Here is a 24,651-nt window from a genome sequence, read left to right as displayed (position 1 = left end):
CCATAGCCAGTTAAATACTCACTCCTGAAATCCGACATTAGTCGCCAATCACTTCGTAAGAAAACCTGTCATCTTAACTGCGAATGTTGGTGTTTCGTATTTTCTCCCCAGTGTAACTACTACTTGCGCACTGCTTGAAGAACTCGAGGCAGTTTCCTCATGGAGGCTACCTGAGACAACACAAATCGAGGGAATTCGCCGTGTACTGAGAAGTTTACCTCGCTACAAACATAGTTTGACTACGTAGGTAGGCGAATTAAGATTGGCGTTTGCTTTTCTGTAGAAAACCAGGCGTGACACGTGGAGTTAACGGCACACAAATAGAGGCGACAGTGCCAGTGTATAAAGGTTATTTGCTGGAGTGACGTTGGTAGCTATCTGAAACAAGTAAACATCGGTCAGAAGTCGTAACCTTGTTCCGACGTTTGTCGTTTCTGCTGCTCGCATGAGTTACCAAGTGCCTTATTGGAGTGCAAAGAGTTATAGACAGCTGGCAACGCGCGGTACGTGCCCAGACAAACAGAAATCAACACGTTGAGTGCGGAACTGATTTCACTGGGCTTTTCGCTGAGGCGTTAGTGCTGCTTGACGGCGATCACTTGTGTTGAGTTGGGGTATAAAGGGATGTGTCATGCTGCGCCTGCTGCCAGCAACCCATCCGACGACTGCTCAGTAATTACCGCCTAGGAGACAGGCCTTACCGTGGAAAAAAATCCCTCGACAACAAGATTTTACTATTTGAATGAATCAAGCATGCCGGCCGTTGTGGCTTGGCGGTTCTAGGCGCTTCAGTCCGGAACCGCGCGACCGCTACGGTCGCAGGTTCGAATCTTGCCTCGGACATGGTTGTGTGTGATGTCCTTAGGTTAGCTAGGTTTAAGTAGTTCTAAGTGTAGGGGACTGATGAACTCAGACGTTACGACCCATAGTGCTTAGAGCTACGTATTTGAACCATCTGAACTGCCGCCGTGCTGGATAAGTCAACAAAATGTAATATATTCCATCTCAGGGTTGTTCAGTTGGAATTAAGTTTGGAAAAAAATGACCGGTTAAACCGATACCGGGATTTTCGTTCTGGAATAAACGGTATTTTCGGTATTTGTTTGGTCTCAGATTTATTTTATTTTTTACTGATAACTGTGTAAAAAATCGTAATTTCTGAGAGCCCTAAAGTTTTTCGTTTTTAAGGAACCTCTTTTTGAAAATGAAGTAGTTATTATTTGTAAAATTTACATTGGTTTGAAATATTGCGTTATTGCAGAAAATGGAAAATGCAATCAGTGCTACTTTAATAACAATGCCGACAGAAACGAACAACGATCACATGGCATAAAAATTTGTACAGCATTGCTGAGACAATAGTGTCCGTGTTGCCGTGTGTTGTGGCTTAAGGTACGTATGTAGGTGCACTGTGCAAGACTTGGCCCCACATGGTGTATACGGTAGCTTCTCGCTGTCGTTGCTGGACATCCATTGTATTGCAGAATGGCACCAACCCTAGTGTGGAAGTATTTCTCCGACGTGACGTAGCAGAGAAGTACAATGCTTCGGTTGCTTTAAAATATTAAAGATTTGTCTGCCATTTCTATGAAATAATAATAAATTGATCAAATGGCTCTGAGCACTATGGGACTTAACATCTGTGGTCATCAGTCCCCTAGAACTTAGAACTACTTAAACCTAACTAACCTAAGGACATCACACACAACGATGCCCGAGGCAGGATTCGAACCTGCGACCGTAGCAGTCGCGCGGTTCCGGACTGAGCTCCTAGAACCACTAGACCACCGTGGCCTGCGAAATAATAATAGAGGGAAGATATTACGGCAACAGTAATAAATTAAAAACTAACTATAACTCATTAATACTGAAAGTAGGCTGTTTAGGTTTTTATGTTGGTAACGTCACGTAGAACTCTGTATGAAAATCACTGACTGTGCTGTGTGCAGTATGTGGCTTGTTGGCATGGAATATTGTAGTGTTGGCCACTTGGCGGTGGGCCGCCAGCAGTGATGGATGTGGGAAGAGAGATGGCAGAGGTTTGGGAGCGGACGATCTGGACGTGTGTCCGTCAGACATATGAAACCTCCCCTTAGAAAAAATTTAAAAATGACTGTGCTGGTAAACCCCTTACGTTATTTGATTTTCAAACAGCTGAGCAAAACTGAACGTAATCAGACATTTCTCTCTTTACTTATTCTGATCATCACTAAACTGACACAATATTTTTAGCACAATGCAATCTGACTTTCAATAATCCCCACAAAAGAATGGCCGTGACTAACAATAACCTATATCTTTCATGAATCACTTACCTCACAAAAATCTTCGTTACTCGAACTACTGCGATACAGCGAGCGCCAATACTGCCAGCTAAATAAAGGATTCTAACTACTGAAGGCACTAACTACTGATAGGCATAGTTAGGAAATGAAAGATTTTGACAGAGAACAAACAATTTATTTACCTTCATAGTGTTCGAAAGTCATATCACCTCCAACTGCCCAACACTACAATAGCGAATATTCCAACAATGCCAACGAGCCACAGACTGCACACAGCACAGCCAGTGATTCTCATACAGAGCGCTACGTGACGTTACCAACATAAAAACCTAAACAGCCTACTTACAATACTATACAATAAGAACAGAAAGTAGCTCCGCTGCTGCCTGTGTCCTCAAAGTACGCCTTTATTTACTAGTAGCCCCTGAAAACGGACGAATTAACACCAAAAACAGATTTCTTCAACCCCAGTTTTCACCCTTTATTACTCACTATACGTAACGCCAAAACAGTGGTATGGTCCCCAATTACATCATGATTTTTCAGCAGAGCTTCAAAAATTTAGAATCAGTAGGAGAATACTGGTGATTTTTTTCAGTATTCAACCACTTGTCACTTTCATAAAAAAACAGTGAACGGTGGACGGACTTAGTTTTTGTTTATTTCTCTATTTAATTTAACATTTTGAGTCTATGTATTTTGAAAGAGAGGGAGTCGAATTTTTTTCAATCTTTCTTAAAGTTCTAAGTTTATTACAGGAAATTGTGCGAATAAAAAACCGAAAGGCGATTATTTCAGAAACCGGTTATTCTGAGTGGTTTTGACAATCAGGTTAAACTGGCGTGGAAAAAATCGATATAATCGAAAACCGATTCTATCTGCGATAACCGCAATCCATAGTTGAAGTATAAAAAGTCGTGGTATGACAATAAGACAGCCTCGCGGGACCGGCCATTTAGAGAAAGTCACATTCATGTACATTGGGACTAGTTTCACAGCAATTACATTCAGAAAATTTTGTTCCTCATAGTAGCAAGAACGTTGAAAGGAGAAGACCGTGATTTCTTATGTGCGTTAATTGTACCATGTATACGTCGCAGTACGATGCTGCCATCATACGAAAGTGAGAACTCATCTGATGGCTCAGTAAATGATCAAAGTATGTCATTTGATCCTCTAGGCAATCAGCCGAATTTTGTATGTTTTACGACTACCTATGGAGCCAAAGTGAGGGATGAAAATGTGCAAAAGTGTATCAAAATTGATGATTTATGTCTACCTTTTATCACAGATGAATACTCAAACAAATCAACAAACAAAGAAATATTTGTACTACATAAGCGACAATGATTTCCAAACGTTTGAATCAGTGGGTCCCGACAAACAAAAACGAAATTAAACGGTTGTTTGGATTGATCTTGTAGATGGGATATATGCAACCTCCATTTATGTTGGTCCCAGGATGCACTGTTTACTCAGATATGCCCGCGAAATGATTAGAGGTCGTTTCGAAATTTCGCTGAGAATGCTGTACTTCGCAGGTAATTCAAACTTTGACGTTTTAGATCGTCTCTCAAAAGTTCAGTTCATTGTGGATGAAATGAACCAAAATTTTAAGACTTTTGCGATCCTCTTGAAATATTATGTATCGACGAGCACGAATTATGTCCAGGAATATTTGAAACAAAACAGACACAAATATAGAATCAGCATATTTAAACTGTGTTGCGATAATGGACACTGCTACAGTTTTCGAATTTACACTTTCAAAGTACTTGATAAACAAAATAACATACCAACAAATGTCGTGATGAACATATGTCAAGATATATTCAATAAAGTCCATACATTATGTACCGATAATTGGTATACCAGTGCAGATCTGGCAAACAAACTCATAACAAAGAACACGCATTTGGTTTGTACCCTTCGACTAAACCTCAAAAGAGGGCCCAAAGAAATTGTAACGACGAAATAGAAACTCGGCGAAGAGATTGCAAAAGAGGACAGTCAAGGAATTACAGTCCTGAAATGTAAGGACAAAAAGAGACGTTTCTGGTCTTTACATCAATTATGCTAGTGAAATGTGAAACTAGACAACCAAAGGAGGGGTTTATCGAATACCAAAAATTGTTACAGATTGTAATAAGGGAAAAACTGCTTTTGACCCTTTCTGATCAGATGAGTGTATATAACAGTCCATTAAGAACGAGAGTAAAATTGTATCGTAAGGTAGCATTCGATCATTTTCTGAAGGCCGCTGGTGTGCTAGCGATGTATGTATTCTAAGATGTGACGGGACGGAAAACGTCAGACACAATGTTCTAGAAGCAGTTGGCAGATACGATCACACGGTATGCACGTGGAGGAACTCCAGTGAATATCGATACAAAAATAAGGAAACATTAATCGGAAACAGAGGGAGAAAAGGCACATAAAATCTGTAGATGTTGTTATGAATGTTACGAGACACACATAAAAACATTCGGGCGCAATCCACTTAGAAAATGAACTAAAAGGTGCTTGCTAAGTGCAAATCTAAACCCCATCTTCGTACTGAATGGTTTAATAAACATTAAAATTTCGACATTGGTTTTTTAACCCCGGTTCTGCCGTTCGCATGCACTGCCTTCGTCCAAATGAAAAGTACACTGTCAGTTCCACTGGACTGGCGGCACGCTTAGCGTGTTAAAAGAAGGAGCAAGAAAGGAAAAAAAGGGACACAAATATTTATAACCTCACATCCCTACCATTTTTCATCAGAGTAGCTCGATCTTAGCTTAATTAACGAGGACGGTAGATTTCTTCAAAACAATCCTACACCAATGGCTAATAATATTTCCAATGTTTTTAAGAATGTCAAATAACTGTCAACTTGATGGAAGCAGGCGTCGTTGCATGGAAACACAGTGATTTTTACCGTGGGGTACATTTTAGCGTCGTCATACTATCTACTACATTGCATATTATATGACAGATCTGCTAGATTCTCTCCTGATCACTGTAACTGACACAGGTATTGTGTTAGTGAAGTATGAACCTGAAGCGCAACGAGGTTGTTGAAGTAGTCCGCAGTGAACGAGGTTCATATCTCCATCGGGAAACCTGATATACACTGTCTGTAGATTCAGTTAGCAGGCCAGATTAAAAACAATGGTATGTCATACGAATAGCCTTCCTAGCCGATTTCAGCAAATGATCGTTTTCGATATTATCTTGATGTCAACGGGACGTTAACGGTTTCTATAAAACAGAAGGTGTATAGTCGAACGCTGTTACTAGAATTAGCGTGGTTACTGGAAGTAGCATAACGAACAAACATTGGTTAACAAAACTGGGGGTGGGGGGGGGGGGGCAGTAGCTGTTTCCCTTGTTGATAAAGAACTCGTGATATTTTAGAAAGTGTTTCAAAATTGTATCAGTTTCCACAGAATTCAGAGTTCCATGAAGAGGTGTTAATTGATTAACTGCTGATGACATACTTAACTGATTATACAGAAGCAGGGGAAAACAGAGAAAGAGACTTAATGTCTAATATCTCGCAGCTAAGCAACCTAGAACAGTTGTTACCGAACTTCACACTTTAAAGGGTATGTTACGAGGCAGATGGTAATGATCTAATTTTGTTCAACTCGTAATAGCAACGTCGAGGTAGTGTACTAAAGCAAAGTGAAACAGCGAAAATGTATAACACATTTCATCACAACAAAATACATGAAAAAACTTAGATCAAGCAGAGCTGTTTAATTGGGCAGTGATTGTGGAAATGAACATTTGGTGAGTTTCTGTAATAAGTTAATTAAACCTCTGTGGGAGGATGGAATTCGTACTTTTTTTCGATACAGCAAATACAGATTATGTTTAACAATACGCTTGATTTCCGCCTTTGGTTCTGTAGAATTAGAATTTGTGCGAGATTCATTAGTTCGAAACCGAGCACGGTTTTATAACTGCGACGGGCATTCAATTGCCAGTGTCACACATACTTTTCTCGGCCAGTTTCGGTTGAAATAATGCGGACTTTCTTGTGCGTCATCATGGAATTTTACCGCCGCAGCCCCTGTAGGTTCATGTAGCCATCCGTGCACGTAGCCTTCAAAATGGCCTGTATGAAGGGCATGCGTTCTAAGCAGAGAGCTGACACAGTTTCTTTTGGCGGAAAACCAGAGCATCGCAGGTGTTCATAAGCGCTTGCAGAATGTCTCCGGAGACATTGCAGCGAACACCGGCTGATGGCACACAGCTGTGACTCCTGCAATGTTGGAACGTGCGGACACTCTCATTCCATACTACAAGTATAGTGCCTGTGTTGTTCAGAAGTACTGTGTTGTTCAGAAGAATTGCAAGTCCGAATGAACATTGCATCATACTGCTGAACAACACAGGCACTGTCGTATTTATCCGTCGGCACCGAGCAAGCGGCTTTCAATTAAAATGTTTCCCCTGTACAAGAATATTCATAATGGATGTACGAGTGCATGATTGACGACATGTGGAAGTTTTGATCTGGCATTTAAGTGTGCTCAGATAGCTTAACGGCAAAGGTAATCGCTCGTGAAAAGCGGGAATCGAGGTGATCGACGGATCGGAATTAAACACCTCGCTGCTCAACTGGACACGTTTGTTGGTACTGCTGGCACATTCGTTCGCTATTTGGGTACTCAGAAGTGCATGCCAGCTGAATTCCACGTCGCTTAACACAACAGCCTAAGCAGCAACGAAAAACCATCCGTGCCGAATTCCTTATGGGTCACGAGGTTGATCGTAAGGACGCGGCGACACTGGCTCCGACGGTGGTACCATGCGGGCCCCCTCATTAAGGTGGGCGTAAGGTCGGTATTACACTATCAAATTTCTTTATCAAAGTTTTGATCAAAGATATGATCAAATATTCGTCAAATATATTTGACAAAGATCTTTGACGTGGCGCTAAAAAGGGGTATTACACGGTCATCATATTCTTCGTCAAAGTTCAAGACGGCTGACAACAACAACTTGTTATTAACTGCAGCAGTTGCATGTGCCCCAGTTGCACTGTGTGCACATGCGGAAGAGAAGCGAGGAAAAAAAAAAAAAAAAAAAGGAAACGTACCTGGGTGAAGCCGTGAGTTTGACGACGACACGATAAAACCATTCAACAAAACCTGTTATGTGAGCTTATAGTGGAGGAATTCCAAATTGACCACATACCAATCAGCTGGACAAATGCTAAACAGATCATGAACACCAAGGTCAGGAAGAACACAAGAATAGAATCGGATCACTATCTTACAAAAGTTAAGTGCCTTTGGATTCCAAACAGGGACAGACTGCCACAGACGAATAGAAGAACAGAGTACATAAAGGTAGACAGAGACATATTAAGACACAATCGATCCAGATATGAGGAAGGAATTGAATCATTCAATGAATGGCACCACATGAAGCCAAATATGGCGAAACAGACTGAACTATGGGGAAAGGAAGAAAAGAAACGGAAGCACTGGAGGTGTAACAAGGAATGTGAGGAAGCGGCAGAGACTCGCAGGAAAGCCTGGAGAGACTGGAGCAGCAAGAAGGGCCCGGAAAAATGGGAAGTTTTCTTAGGAGCAAGAAAGGAAGCGGCCCGGACAATAAGATGGACAAGAAGACAGAAGATAAAGCAGGAACTGGACGAGATTGAGACCAACTTCAGGAAAAACAACAGTCGACACTTTTTCGGGAAATTCAAAAAGAGTCTGATTGGATACAAGGGTAGAGAACTGTTTACAAGAGATAATAAAGGGGAGCTGGCTGTTAGTGCAAAGGAGAACTGTCGGATTTTTGCAGAGCACTTTCACGACTTGCTAAACTGTGAACCACTTGAACAAGAGCTGGAACTGGGGACTGACATAGAAGGAGAGAACACGTCTTCCAACCAGGGATGAAGTCGCACATGCCATAAGCGATCTGAAGAATAATAAGGCAACTGGAGAAGATGGTATAGCAGCCGAGATGATAAAGTGGGGAGGCAACAAAGCAGTATACAACATGACAAACATAATTCACCAGATCTGGAGAACAAAAAAGTTGCCAGAAGGATGGAAAAATGCAATTGTAATACCAATACATAAGAAGGGGGACAAGAGAGATGCAAACAACTACAGAGGAATATCGCTACTACAGGTCGGATACAAGGTGCTGTCAAAGCTATTGCTCAAGAGAGTAGAAGAACAAGTAGAAAGTACAGTTGGCGACTACCAAGCAGGATTCAGGAAGGGAAGAGGCTGTATAGAACAGATATTTATCCTGAAGCAACTGATAGAACATAGGGCCTTAAAAAACAAAAAGACAGTAATAACCTTCGTGGACTTCACAACGGCATATGACTCCATCGACTGGCAGACTCTTGTTTGTTAGAATCCTGAAGAACAGAGGACTTGATGGAACTACACAAGAACTCATAAAAGAAATTCTGACAGACACAAAAGCAAGGGTGAGATTCAGAGGAGCACTGTCAGAAGAATTTGAGATCAAGACTGGTGCTAAACAGGAAGATGGATTGTCACCATTGTTGTTCAATATAGCACTGGACGAAGTGATCAGGCAGTGGAGAGCAATATACGAGGAAATGCGTATACCAAAGACCCATGTGAGCGACAAAAAGGACAACAGGGCTCAAGTGGACTGCCTAGCCTTTGCACACGACATAGCAATAGTAAGTGAAACGGAAGAAGACGCAAAGACACAATTCGACAATTTAAGTAAGGTAGCCAGAAAGATGGGACTGAGAATCGCCTATAACAAGACAATGACATTGCCGACCGAGGTGGCCGAGTGGTTCTAGGCGCTACAGTCTGGAGCCGCGCGACCGCTACGGTCGCAGGTTCGAATCCTGCCTCGGGCATGGATGTGTGTGATGTCGTTAGGTTAGTTAGGTTGAAGCAGTTCTAAGTTCTAGGGGACTGATGACCTCAGAAGTTAAGTCCCACAGTGCTCAGAGCCATTTGAACAAAGACATTAAATACCACTGCAGACTGGGAAACACCGGAAGGCACAAATGGTAGACAAATTTAAATATCTGGGAGAATTTATAACAGGAAGGAACAGGAGCAAGGAGGAAATAACAGAGAGGATAAAGAAGATGAGGTCAGCCTTCTGCATGACGAGAGAGATATACAATAAAAAGAATATATCCACAGAGGCAAAGATACACCACTACAAGGCAACGGTGAGGAATGCAGTATTATATGCTGCTGAGACGATGACACTAGGAAGAAATGGGGCAGAACAACTAGAGAAAGAAGAGAGGAAAATACTAGGTCCCAAAAGAGGTGGATCCGGAGACCTAGGGAAGAATTGTAGCAGAACATGAGAGCAATATCTGGGGAAATCAGACTAAAAAGAGCAAGATTTTCTGGACATGTAGTTAGGATGGGTATGGACAGAACGACGAAAAGAGAGTGTGGCAAACAACAGGGAGGACAAGGGGAAAGACAGAAAACAGGAGGGTTGTTGAACTTCGGAAGGACTGGTTGGAATTGGGGATCAAGGTCGAAGGAAAGGAAAATTGGAGGAACTAATATACACTGACCAATATGCCGGAGATCTATGACAGAGAAGAATACAGGAAAAGATTAGAGTGTCACCATGGAGCCGACAGGAGAAGCGGAAACTGAAGATCACGGAAGAAGAGCGGGAGAGAAGAAGAGAAAGAATGAAGAGGTTCCGGGAGAAGAAGAGGAAAATGCAGTCCACGAAGGGGCTACCCGTGGTCCTACAGAGGCCGTAACGCAAGAAGAAGAAGAAGAAGAAGAAGAACAAGAACAAGAAGAAGATAGTGGAGGACGTCAAGTCGTACATCAATTACTTAAGAATGGATGAGCATATATTTCTGTATGTGCTCCGTGAAGTGATTCCTCATATCTCAAAGCACAATACTCACTTAAGAACTGCTATATCTGCAGAAGACAGGCTCACTGTAACACTCTGATACCTTGCTGCAGGAGATAGTTTTTGTATCCAGGGCGCCTCAAGTTGTAAAGCGCATCATCAGCTTCGTAAATCTCTCTTAATTTTGTGGTTGTCGGTGCACACCAATTGTATTTACTGGCAATGGTTAGGAAAGCAATACAGATGAAAGAATGCTGCAGCGATGCTAGCGCACCACGTGATAACACGTCACATTGCAGTGAACAGAAGACAAGCGACTTCTTTGAGCAAATCTACAGTGAGTCCCTAGATTTGATCAAATATTTGACGACATTTGACAAAGTTCCCTATTACACCATCAAATTTCTTTGACAAAGATATTTGACAAAGATATTGGACAAAATAAAGTTGATAGTGTAATACCGGTCTAAGGCGGTCGCATTGAACGGAAATTATGTTGAAAAATAGGATTTTATAGTCAAAACAGTCGGGAATAATATGGTGTATTGGAATCCTGAAGAAAACCAACTTGCTGTCAGAAAAAAAATAAAAAAAAATGTTTAGCGTCACTTATTGAACGCCCATCGTAGAACGAACCGGTCTAGAACTGAGATACCTGTAGTTCATGCTTCATCCGATGGCCGAAAAGTTTCAAAATAAAACAATTTAATGCAACTGTAAGAAAGACATTTTGGAAATGAATATTTGTAGCGCTTCGTTTTCATTTTAGCGAAGTCGCTGAAAATCTTGAAAATTATAATTTTGTAATCGCTATTGAGTGTGTCAGTTACTTCATTTCCTATACACATTCATTTCGTTCCACAGAGACCCTCAGAAAACACCCACCGGGAGCTGGCACTGACCGAAGATGCGCACGCGACTTCCAGCTTCCCGATGGTGGGCCTCTTATTGAGAAAGGAACGCCTGTGTTCATCCCGATATACGCCCTCCACCACGACCCCGAGTATTACCCAGAGCCACAACGTTTCGATCCCGAGAGGTTCTCAGAAGAGCAGAAAGCGGCGAGACATCCATATGTGTACATGCCGTTTGGTGAAGGCCCTCGGAACTGTATAGGTAAGTCCTCAGATTCTTACTATGAGTACGGCAGACAAGTTATGCGAAAAATTTACGATAGTTAGTTTGCAGCACTTTTGAAGTGACGCATTTCTTTATTAACAACTGCTTCATCTAAAGAGTTGTTTGATAACCAACGCCGGTTACGTTTTCTTAGACAATTGTGTTTCGTTTTGTAATAATCGTAATTTTGAAGTCGCTTATTTCCCTTTATGTATGTTTCCTTTGGAAAATAACCGCCGGCAGCGGTGGCCGAATGGTTCTAGGCGCTTCAGTCCGGAACCAAGCTGCTGCTACGGCCGCAGGTTCGAATCCTGCCTTGGGCATGGATGTGTGTGATGTCCTTAGGTTAGTTAGGTTTAAGTAGTTCTAAGTTTAGGGGACTGGTGACCTCAGATGTTAAGTTCCATAGTGCCTATAGCCATTTGAACCATTTTTAAAAATAACCTTAGCGTGATTAGTTATACACGAGACTACTGGAAATCAAAATGTGACTCATACGGCTGGACTAATATTTGTCTTCCAGGTATGCGGCTGGGTCTTCTTCAGGCTAAGATCGGTCTGGCGTACATGATGTCCAAATATGAAGTTCGCCGATGTGAAGAAACCAAGGTGCCTCTTCAGTACAGTGCATGGTCCGCGGTTCTGATGTCTACTACTGGTATACAACTGAAACTAGTTCAGAGGAAGTAATAAAAGATATCTCACTGGTTACTCTCAACCGTCTTTCCCGTTATTTGTTTGTGTAACTTTTTATACTATTTGTTTTGTAAATATCATCTTTGTGGTTGGAAATGGTGAGGACACAATAAATTATTTCATTCCAGCTACAAAATATTGTTTGTAGTAAATTTTTTATTCACCTGTTGCGTAGTTCGTCAACGTTTCCTGCAGTTCAAGGAGGATTCAGGACCTTCAATCACCCTTTGATACTTTAAGTCTTTGGAAAAAATGAAGTGCAGGGACATTGTTGTGCGATCGTACGTAATCCAAGTGACCACCATCAGAAACGAAATAATGGCATTGTCGCCCTCTGAGAAAACTGCCGTTGTGACTGGTACGATGGCTCTTCTAGACTATTTGACGTATTCTTGTAGAGCCTTCAGTATTTTTGGCCTCTTTCAATAATCTTCGTCCTTCGGGATTTCACACTGAAGAGACTAACAGGTGTTAGATGCTGAGGCGAAACCATGTACTCAACTGTACCTCTCCGTCGTATCCGTTGTGTTTCTGGAGTGTTATTCAGTTATTCTCTGACACCATGAGAGTACTGAAGCAGAACAGGGCATTTAAAACCTCTGACAACAATGCAGAACTTGATATTTTTAGTAGAATACCACATATGTAATAAAATAAAGAGGGGAGCAATTCAGTAAATCTCAACAAAATAAAGTCAATGAAAAGAAAAAGAAAATTGTTGGAACGGTACAGGAGGGCTGCATCAGATAAAACTGAACACATTCTACATAAGAATAACGTGCGATTGGCTTTTAAGGTAACGAGTAATCTAAAATTAAAACTACAGCGTAACATTACACCTAGGACACATGCGTTCGCAGCAGTTGGAGTGGTATCAAGATTGCGAGAAAGAGTAAGAAGTACAAACTGGTGGTTCCTTCGATGTTAATATCAAAAACAAAAAATCAGCTTTGGGGCACCACAGTAATAAAAAAAAACTTCAGTATTATTAACAGAATGAAAATTTTAAAATCCTGCACGGAAACGCTACAGGAAAACATAGGGAATCCCTTGATGTATTAGAAACCTACGTCACTAAACGAAATGACCCGGAAAAGTAGGTAAATTACCGCAGTGTGTCTTCACGGAATGCGTATTTCAGTTGTTTTGACGGCTTTTTTTTAAACACTTTTCACACCACCTCCCATGGGGATCTGCTTGTAAGCACCGCGAATACGCGACGAGTTGGAGTTTGAGGTTTATCTGCTGTCTGCCCGTGACATCCGAATGAGAGCTCTGTCAATGAGGATGCGAGCGGACGATGGAGGTGAAAAGTGACCATAGGTGAATCGTACGTGGCTCGCTGATAACCTGCGATGCCACGTGCCTTACACGGGCATCCTTCCATTCATATCGTCACACTGCTTTCCAGTGTTGGAATACTGTTTTCAAGGCTTGTGGAAATGTACCTGAGTTACGTATTTTCGGATATGTTACGCACTCCGTATCTGTTCTGTTCGCACATCGGTCACATAGTAGATTGCATAGCTTTTACACCTGGAGTGTAAATGTGAGTTTTCACCTGACAGGGGCGCCATACACACTGGCTCTCTTCGATTCTCTTCAAATCTAAAAATTTGTCGGTCAATGTTCGAACATTAATCTCGTCAAGCAGTACGACACAATTCTAAAATCAGATAAACTCAGACGACCGCCTTCGATTCTTAGAAGATTGCCTGTGTTAATTAAAAGTCATATCGACGCTATTAATATAGTCAACAGTAGCTCAATACGTAGTGGCTCAATCTGATGATGTGATGTCGCTAGTTTGAATCTCACTGGTAGCAACTTTATTTTTAATTTTATTTGCATTACATGTTTACTACTAAATGAAAATTTGGAATAAAAATAACATCTTTTCATTTTTAATTACAGGCCATGTGAACATAAATTAAAATTTCATACAAACATGCGAAACACCTTGATGTTAAATGAAAAATTATGTTCATCAATAATACTGTTAAATCTTTAAAATTGAAAAAAGTGCTGTATTTTCTATTTTATTTGTTGTATTTGCGTACTAAGTATAGATTTATGTTCAGCACCCAAATTATCATGTGAATAGTAATTAAGAATAAAAGTGTTTTCGAATGGAACGTATCTAAAGGGGCAGATTACCTCAACTTTGTCCTTCCTTCTCTCCCCCACCTCGCCATCAAGCTTACCCTTCAACGTCCACCCCCCTATTCTCAGTTCCTCATCCTCCTCTCACAACTTCCCCACTTCCTCTTTCCACTATCCCTCCACAATATCAGTGCATATGCTTTTTATTTAATTTCAACAATTTAGGTGTGCAGCTGCTACACCCAGATAAAAATTTAGAATTATGTGCCATATTATTATTTATTTACACTACTGGCCATTAAAATTGCTACACCAAGAAGAAACGCAGATGATAAACGGGTATTCATTGGACATTACGGAAGGCGAACTACTCGCTGTTGAGAGGACTGTCGTTACACGTATTGCCAAACGCATTGAGGTTGACGGGCATCATTTCGAGCATGTATTGCATTAATGTGGTATTTACAGGTAATCACGCTGTAACAGCATGCGTTCTCAGAAATGATAAGTTTTCAAAGGTACATGTATCACATTGGAACAACCGAAATAAAATGTTCATACGTACTTACGTTCTGTATTTTAATTTTAAAAACCTACTTGTTACCAACTGTTCGTCTAAAATTGTGAGCCATATGTTTGTGACTATTACAGCGCCATGTATCACAAAGCGAAAAAAGTGGTCCAACTAAAACATTCATATTTCTTTACGTACTACACGAATATGTAATTAAAATGGGGGGTCCTATTTTAAAAAACGCAGTTGATATCCATTTGACGTATGGCAGCGCCAACTAGCGGGCCAACCATAGCGCCATCTGGTTTCCCCCTTCAAGGTAGACAAGTTTCGTTCTTTGTAGTTTTTCCATTTGACGCTTATTTCGTGAGATATTTGGCCCGGTCACGATCAATGGACCACTCTGTATAAGCATTGTCTCTCATCTCCGTTTTAGAAAAGAAACATATGTATATGGCCATCATATTATGTATTAATACGTAACAGTTTGAGATGCACTTTATAACGGCTTAATGTGAAGACCTAAATCGGTCGCGTGAACTTCATGAAGTTCTAAAGAAAAGCAACTGCAGCGACTTTTCATTAAATGTTCTTCATATGTCGCATGACGATTCTCTTCACAAACATCTGTTTTAAGTTTTACAGTTCCTTCCTCTGTTGATGTTTACAGCCTTCCTGATCACTGCTTACTCCCACGCTACCAATATAAAAATGATTACACCAGCGATAAACTGTACCACAATCCATTGTCAGTTCCCTACAACCTTCATTTCGACCAATGTCGACTTATGTCGTGTTTATGCCTCGTAGAATTTCGATATTAATGTACGATCTTTTATATTCATGAGTCTCAGTATGCAACACCCGAGAAGTTTCTATTTCGGCAACAGGATACTTAAAAAGTCAGGACACTGTGAACGAAACAAAATACTTACTTCTTACTCAAGAATTAAACTGAAACATACTCGTTGATGTTGAAAGATCTAACTTTTGCATTACTTATGAAATTATCCCCGCATATTGCTCCCCACTGGAGGATACCAAACGGACTTGAATGTGGAAGTCGCCGCCTAGAGTGTCCATAATGCAGAGCAATCGAAGGTGGATAAGATATCCACGATGGAACAACGCACTATAATAGGTGCACGTTGTATCTTCATTGTATTGCAGGTATCAGAGACAGTAACGTACGAGCAACTGTAAGCAGGCTGTTTAGGTTTTCATATTGGTAACGCCACGTAGCGCTCTGTATGGAAATCACTGACTGTGCTGTGTGCAGCCTGCGGCTGGTTCGCATTGTTGAAATTTGCTATTGTAGTGTTGGGCAATTGGCTGTTAACAGTACGCAGCTTTGTGCAGTTGGAGGTGAGCCGCCCCGCCAGCAGTGGTGGATGTGGGGAGAGAGATGGCGGAGTTTTGAGAGCGGATGATCTAGACGTGTGTCCATTAGAAAGAGTAAATTTGAATTATTGGATATCATGAACTGATACATATATATGATGTCCTTTGAACATTATTAAGGTAAATACATTGTTTGTTCTCTATCAAAGTCTTTCATTTGCTAACTATGCCTATCAGTAGTTAGTGCCTTCAGTAGTTAGAATCTTTTATTTAGCTGGCAGTAGTTGCGCTCACTGTACTGCAGTAGTTCGAGTAACGACGATTTTTGTAAGTGATTTATGAAAAGTATAGGTTGTTGTTAGTCAGGGCCATTCTTTTGTAGGGATTATTAAAAGTCAGATTGCGTTGCGCTAAAAATATTGGTCGTCAGTTTAGTGTTGATCAGAATAAGTAAAGAGAGTAATGTCTGAGTACGTTCAGTTCTGCTCAGTTGTTTGAACAGCAAATAATGTAAGAGGTTTATCAGCGCTGTAATTCACTAATTTTTCTAAGGGGACGTTTCACAACATACACTAATAAGTTGGTAATATAATTTTTCTGTGTCATTAGACCATTAACAATAATTTTAATATTTTTGAAACCGCTTGTCTATTGCGTGCTCCACTCTTGTCTGTAACAGGTAAAGGTTTACATAAGTTTCTTAAGACAAACTGTATATTTTCGCCTTCTAGCTACTGTTCTTCTTAAGACGCAGACTGTTACGTCACGCGATAACATGTATACTGCAACTCATGCAAGACGTCATTCACGATGACAGCTTGCTTGAGTGTAATGTAGGGCTTCCTGTGTAGATAACCATTTTTTCCTGCCAAACAATTCGTAGATTACATGAGGAATTTAAGACACACATCGTAAGTCATGTTTATCTTGAGCTGGAGTACGCTTGTCTTTAAACCAAGATTCTTTTATGTCCAAGACGTAAGAGTCGGCGTCTTACTAACAAGAGTGTCTCGGAGGTTTGACGGACAGAGTAAGCCTTCCAACATTTATGTAAGCCATTCGACATACACCGTTATAGGATCTTGAATGCGTAGCTGTCCTCCAAACTACTTCATTCATTAGAAGAATTCTTGCTAGACAAGGTTCACTGAATACTCACGCATGGTGAGTGTGTCCACTAGAAACTAATTGCACATTCTCCAGAGATTTGCCGGCCGGAGTGGCCGAGCAGTACTAGGCGCTACATTTTGGAACCGCGCGACAGCTACAATCGCAGGTTCGAATCCTGTCTCGGGCATAGATATATGTGATGTCCCTAGGTTAGCTAGGTTTAAGTCCACTACTGGCCATTAAAACTGCTACATCACGACGATGACGTGCTACAGACGCGAAATTTAACGGACAGGAAAAAGATGCTGTGATATGTAAATGATTAGCTTTTCAGAGCATTCACACAAGGTTGGAGCTGGTGGTAACACCTACAACATGCTGACATGAGGAAAGTTTCCAACCCATTTCTCATACACAAACAGCAGTTGACCGGCGTTGCCTGGTCAAACGTTGTTGTCATGTCTCGTGTAAGGAGGAGGAATGTGTACCATCACGTTTCCGATTTTGATAAAGGTCGGATTGTAGTCGATCGCAATTGCGGTTTTTCGTATCGCGATATTGCTGCTCGCGTAGGTCGATATCCAATGACTGTTAGCAGAACATGGAATCGGTGGATTCAGGAGGCTAAGACGGAACGCCGTGCTGGATCCCAACGGCCTCGTATCACTAGCAGTCGAGGTGACAGGCATCTTATCCACATGCTGTAACGGATCGTGCAGCCACGTCTTGATCCCTGAGTCAACAGAAGGGGACGTTTGCAAGACAACAACCATATGTACGGACAGTTCGACGAGGTTTGCAGCAGCATGGACTATCAGTTTGGACACCATGGCTGCAGTTACCCTTGATACTACATCACAGACAGCACTGCCTGCGATGGTTTACTCAAAGACGAACCTGGGTGCACGAATGGCAAAACGTCATTTTTTCGGATGAATCCAGGTTCTGTTTACAGCATCATGATGGTCGCATCCGTGTTTTGCGACATCGCGGTGAACGCACATTGGAAGCGTGTATTGGTCAGCGCGATACTGGCGTTTCACTTGGCGTGATGGTATGGGGTGCCATTGGTTACACGTCTCGGTCACCTCTTGTTTGCACTGGCGGATCTTTGAACAGTGGACGTTACATTTCAGTCGAGTTACGACCCGTGGGTCTACCCATCATTCGATCCCTGCGAAACCCTACATTTCAGCATGATAATGCACGACCGCATATTGCAGGTCCTGTACGGGCCTTTCTGGATACAGAAAATTTTCGACTGTTGCCCTGGCCACAACAATCTCCAGATCACTCACAAATTGAAAACGTCTGGTCAATGGTGGCCGAGGAACTGGCTCATCACAATACGTCAGACACTACTTTTGATGAACTGTGGTACCGTGTTGAACCTGCATGGACAGCTGTACCTGTTGTAAGTGGGCTGTTTTTATATTGGTAATGCCACGTAGCGGACTGTATGACAATCATTGGCTGTGCTGTGTGCAGTCTGTGGCTGGGTGGCATTGTTGTAATACTTTCCATTGTAGCGTTGGGCAGTTGGCTGTTAACAGCACGTAGCGTTGCGCAGTTGGAGGTGATCCGCCAGCAGTGGTGGATGTGGGGAGAGAGATGACGGAATTTAGAGAGCGGATGATCTGGACGTGTGTCCATCAGAAACAGTACATTTGTAAGAATGGATGTCATGGACTGATATATATATTATGACTTTTGAACACTATTAAGGTAAATACATTGTTTATTCTCTATCAAAATCTTTGATTTGCTAACTATGCCCATCACTAGTTAGTGCCTTCAGTAGTTAGAATCTTTTATTTAGCTGGCAGTAGTGGCTCTCGCTGTATTGCAGTAGTTCGAGTAACAAAGATTTTTGTGAGGTAAGTGATTTGTGAAAGGTATAGGTTAATGTTAGTCAGGGCCATTCTTTTGTAGGGATTATTGAAAGTCAGATTGCGTTGCGCTAAAAATATTGTGTGACAGTTTAAGCACAGTCATGTATAATTGTTCAAAGGGGACGTTTTGTATGTCGATCCTTAGCTGAGGATACCTCACTGGAATCTTCTGATTTTTTTCTTGTAGTTTGTGTAATTAGTGTAGCTATTGTTTATTGCTTTCGCGTAATTGTAGAGAGAATTTCCTTTGTAGTTGCAGTCTTTCATTGTTGTACAGTAAAACAGTTGCGGCATGCATGTAGATTTGTACCAAGTATTTCGCAGCTGTGCATGCGATTAACTAGATATTATTTACAGTGCTATGTTAATGTGTTTTTTTATTTTTGCTCCTCAAATTGTGCTTTTCTGTGTTATCGTGTGAAATATTGTGACAATATGGCGTGTGATAAACGTAATACTAGGCTCCAAAGTAAACTGAGAAATGACAGTGAAGACGAAAGCAGTGTGTTAGCACCACTGTGTAATGAATTAAATAATGTTCAATTTGGTAATTGTGCATAGGGAAATGGAGCGGGCGGCAAACAATGGTGTAGATAGTGAAACAATTAGTGAACAGGGAAGGATTATCGTTCGATCCGTCGGCAACAGCCCGCCTCAGGAATCGGGAATGACAGAACACAATCTTCCAAATACTGCAGATTCAGGTTTTGGGTCCTCACCGTTTTCTCAAATAAGTCAAGACACAATTTCTGCTTGTCAAAATGTGAATGTTGCCAGTGCAACTTCACTGCCGAAAAGCACTGAGGAACATCTTCACGATAAAGGATGACAACCAAAAACAGTTGCAGGATAAAATTTTTTTAAAATTCTTGACCAATGTTTCGGTACATATAAATATACCTTCATCAGAGATAAAAAATCCTGAACAGGAAGACACTTTCATTAGAAAAGCCTTAGCATCGGAAGCGAGAAACACAATGGCATAAGTAACAGCGAAATTACCAGAGTAATACAGGCACAAAATCCTTAGTTACTTACTAAAATTACATCATGCAATGGAGATTAATAAAACAATTGAGCCAAAGGCGTCGTCAATAATTAAGACATCTTCTCCATTTGTACAACATGACTACGGGCACAGGGTCAAAGCGATCAGTTTAGCATCATTACTTCACCTATGGACTATCGAGACAAGAGTGTGAAAGCACTAGGGCAGATGGTTTCGCCGAGAGAGGGCACTTGTATGTGCCAGACACTCGCGCATATTAAAATCCACGAATACATACATAAGCGCATCAAAAATTATTAAAAGTTGTGTTAATTCAAACTTTCTGTCTTAATAAATAAAACATATCAGACCATTTAAAAACATTTATGTAAAATAGAAAATATAGAACCAATTTACCTGTGTCCTAGTGTCAAACAGATAAAGCTTGCGCTATGGAACATCTGACGAAAGAGGACACTTGTGTAATGCGCGAGAATCTCGCGTAACGTAGGCGGTGAAATACATACTAGCGAAAACAACCAAAATGTTATGATAAAACGAAACCATTTGTCGTTGTGAATAAAAACATACTAGTCAATTAACCACACATACACATCGAAAATCACAAACAACAAACATCAAAAATACGTAAAATCCCAACAAGACAGAAAAGGCGCATTTCACCGGCATCAACAAGCAAGAAAACTAACTTCTAGTCAGCCAGACTATATTACATTAAGGCAAGGAGGGGTTTGAAACTGTCTAAAAAATTTTTGTTTCTAAGCTGCACCTGTTCATTAAGAACAAAACCATCTTTTAGAGACAGATGCTTGAAAATCTCTAATTCTTTGAGCAAGTCCTGTTTGAGACCTTTATTCGCTTCATGAAGCAACTCTACGTCGTCGAATTCACGTGGCGTATGCTGTAAGAGCCATAGATGCTCGGCAAACGTGGAATTATATACACTTTCCCCATTTTTACCTAACATGTGTTCTTTATACCTAACGTTAATGGGTCTACCTGTCTGTCCAATGTAATAGTTTGGGCAGTCGTTACAAGTAATTTTGTATTCACCGGACTTAGTGCCAAGTTCTTCCCGTGCTCCAATAGTATGAGTTACTCTTTGTTTCAGGCTATTATTTACGGAAAAGGCAACTCTGTAACCGTATTGTTTCTGTAAAAGTCTTCTTATCTTATATGAAACGTTCCCCAAAAATGGAATAGAAATAAAGTTATTACCCTCATTCTTTTTCGCCCTGTTATCTCCTAATGTTGAACATTGTACAGCTGTTTTTTTCTTAACAATTTGGTCAATTAATTTAGAGTCGTATCCATTGTTAGTAGCTATTGATTTTAATAAAGATATTTCTTTTCTAAACAACTCTGTGCTAAAGGTGTGCTCACAGCACGATGAACTGCAGAATGAAAGAAGGCGATTTTGTGAGTTTGAGGATGACAAGAATCTACTGGAATAATATTATCAGAAAAAGTTTCTTTACGAAAAATGTCGAAGCTAATAGTGTTACTCAATAACTTAAGTTTCAAGTCAAGAAAATGGAGTTCTCTCTCATTGTTTTGTATCTCATTTGTGAATTTCATTTTCTCGCTAAAACTGTTGAAAACATGAAACAGTTATAGTACATCTTGGTCACTCCCTTGAAATATTATATCATCAACAGAACGAGCATAGAAAGGAATCATATTACCCATTTTAATAAATTTTTGTCCTGCAACTGTTTTTGTTTGTCATCCTTTATCATGAAGAATTTCAACACTTGCTGTTGCAGCCATGTTTAAAATCTTGAAACTGAGGAACATGTTTCAGACACCAGTGCATTGTTATTACAGTTAATGCAACAAATAGGACAAAGGCTACAAAAGTTAGACACAATGGAACAAAATCTTCAAAAGTTAGACACAATGGAATAAAATCTTCAAAAGTCAGACACAATGGAACAACACCAGAGACAAACACAGCAACAGTTAGACGCAATGGAACAAAAGCTTCAAAAGTTAGACTCAGTGGAATATACGCTTGAACAAACACATGAAGATTTAAATACTGAGTTACATAAAATCGAATCGAAATGTCAAAAAGTCTGTAGTGACGTAAAAACACAAATTTGTGAGCATTTCCAACCTATTTTTTCGCATCATGAATATACATTACAGAATCACGAAGCAGCCATAAAAGAGCTGCAAACTATTGTTCATGAAAATCATGAGACCTTGCAAGCTAAAATTGACTCAGTTGCATCTACCTATTCGGTTGTGCAACTTGCAAAAACTCAGGAAAACTTAAACAACGAAACAGTAGATACAATTTCAACACAAATGGACACTCTGAAACTTGGTTCATAAAAACACACTGAGGAAATAAGTACACTATCGGAGAAAGTAGCTGAACTTTCGGATCAGTTCACTAACGTATCTGGAAAGGTAGATGATGATCTGAATGACACAAAACCTGTAGCCATCACTGACACAGAAGAGTATGAACAAATTAAGAAATTCAAACAAAATCAGAATCAAATTAATACACAACACAAAAGAGAAATCCGGGAAGAACAAGATCAGTTGGCACAAGTAATACAAAAATTACATATTTCAGAGGACACTCGCGCTCCAACATGGGAAGAGGGACTTAGAAATACGGAAAAGCCACAAAATAATAACACAGGGCATTTCGGAAATTATGAAAGAAATTGGCAAGGTGCACCGAATTTTGAGATGGAACCGCCGACACGACGTAACAATGACCGATATGCTACTCGCCGACACGATGATTTTGACTATAAGCTGTTCATTACTACACATAAGTTCAAAACATTTAAGAATTCTGGCAACTACATTCATCCACAAGCGTAGCTCCATCAATTCTCTCATTGGTTTCCTCCCAACTGGGCATTAGAGCACAGATTAGAATTTATGTGTGGCTACTTAGAGAATGAACCAGCTGAAAGAATGCGTTCGGTCATTCACGATTGTCACAGTGACGGAGAATTTTACATGCCTTTCTCTAAACATATTGATCTCAAGCTACACAAGACCGAGTAAAACATAGCATCATAATGACGAAACATTTCGAACAATCTGAATTTTCCAGTCTTGTGAAATATTTTGGAGACATGTTACACAAGAATCAGTACCTGTCAAACTCATACAGCCCGTCAGAACTCATCCGGATTTGCTTAATCAAATTACCTGAACATTTACGACATATTATTTTGGCAGGACATTGCAAAGACGACATTGAAGCTTTTCATGGACCCTTACAAGAATTAGAAATTGACACTGACAATCGTGGAACGCGAAAACAGGAACACAACAATTACAGGTCACATCCGTCGCAATTCCGCGATGAAAGAAATAATAACTGGACACGACAAGGCTATTCTCACAACACACATCGTGACCAAAACACCACCCGTACGACAACCGTTGGCAGAGTAGTAATAATTGCAGGGAAAGATCACTTCTCCGTGGTAGTGACTATCACAGAGACAGTCAGAGAAACAGGCAATATGGGAACCAAAATAATTATTATCAAGGGAGACAGAATAGATGCAACGGTCCTGCGTGCAGTTACGATTCAGGGAGAAATTCTGCACCACGTGACCGACAACAAAGAAACTATGGAATCTACCTACATTACGACAGACGATATGATAGTAACGACAGACCTGAATTGCATCAGAACTGGCGAGATTCAAACAGGGCAGAGCCCTCTCGACAAGGTGAATTTGTAGACGTTAGGTCTCCAAATCCCAATAAGGACCGCGCCATCAAAGTGACAATAGGCAATGACTCATACCACTGGCAGCCACAAAACGTACTTATGAAACTGACGACGCAGCTGCCGTAGCTAGTAATTACGTAAAAATGGAAGACATTAGGGACATCTTACTCCAGGAAGATGACGTAAAACGTAACAACATTGCATATCCTGTGACTCACATTACAGTAAATGACGTAAAATTTACGGCAGTACTTGATTCAGGAAGTCCCATTTCAGTAATTAGTGAAACAACTTTTAGCAAATGCAACGTATCGAACGATTGCCCCACACTTCCGTTACGTAAGATTAAATTACAAGGTCCAATCTTTGGAAAATATGTATATGTACCCCAACAAACCAACTTAGAATTCTTTTGTCAAAGCCGCAGCTTCTCTATGAACTTTCTTATTGTTCCATTATTGCCGACGGAAATTGTATTGGGAGCAGACTTTTTGAATGAATACAAAGCAATCTTAAACATTCACGATGCTGAAATAAGTCTAGAGAAAGAAGTCAATAGCTTTGAAATTTGAAGATTGTCTCTCAAACCATGACGAAGAAATTAATCGGCTTTACCTCCTGTTAGACAACAGTTCGGAATTTTCGACGGAACTTGACACTAACAACCACTCTGCAAGTACTGACAGGGATGATATCTACGACATATTTGATACTAATGAGTTAATTCAGAATAAAATTCAAACAATTGAGAATTGAAATGACACTGATAGGCAAGACCTTCTTGAGATTTTGCAAGCACATTCCACAGTTTTTACTCACAAAACAGGAACATTCAAGGGATTTCAATACCAATTTCGTGTTCGTGACCATACTAAATTTTGTGTTAGACCATACGTAATTCCGGCACATTATAGAGACCGTGTTAGAAAAGAAATACAATCTATGCTTGACGAGGGCATTATTGAGCCTGCAGTAAGCTCATACAACAATCCATTACATGTTGTTGAGAAGAA

At 40.6% G+C, this 24,651-nt stretch overlaps 1 protein-coding gene across 1 annotated transcript in view; it reads left to right on the top strand.

Moving 5' to 3' along the window:
- LOC126273057 (cytochrome P450 6k1-like) overlaps window positions 1–12,459 on the top strand; it is a 43,256-nt gene extending 30,797 nt beyond the window's left edge. Inside the window, exons 7-8 of the mRNA XM_049976463.1 lie at window positions 11,001–11,252; window positions 11,779–12,459. Coding sequence (XP_049832420.1) covers window positions 11,001–11,252; window positions 11,779–11,945 — 419 coding nt within the window. The 3' untranslated portion in view covers window positions 11,946–12,459. The remainder of the gene's footprint in view (window positions 1–11,000; window positions 11,253–11,778) is intronic.
- The last annotated feature ends 12,192 nt before the right edge of the window (window positions 12,460–24,651 follow it).

This window comes from Schistocerca gregaria, chromosome 5, assembly GCF_023897955.1.
Source record: "Schistocerca gregaria isolate iqSchGreg1 chromosome 5, iqSchGreg1.2, whole genome shotgun sequence".
NCBI classification, from domain to species: Eukaryota; Metazoa; Arthropoda; class Insecta; order Orthoptera; family Acrididae; genus Schistocerca; species Schistocerca gregaria.
Note: the sequence above shows the minus strand (reverse complement) of the source record. Positions and strands in the feature narration are given on the sequence as shown.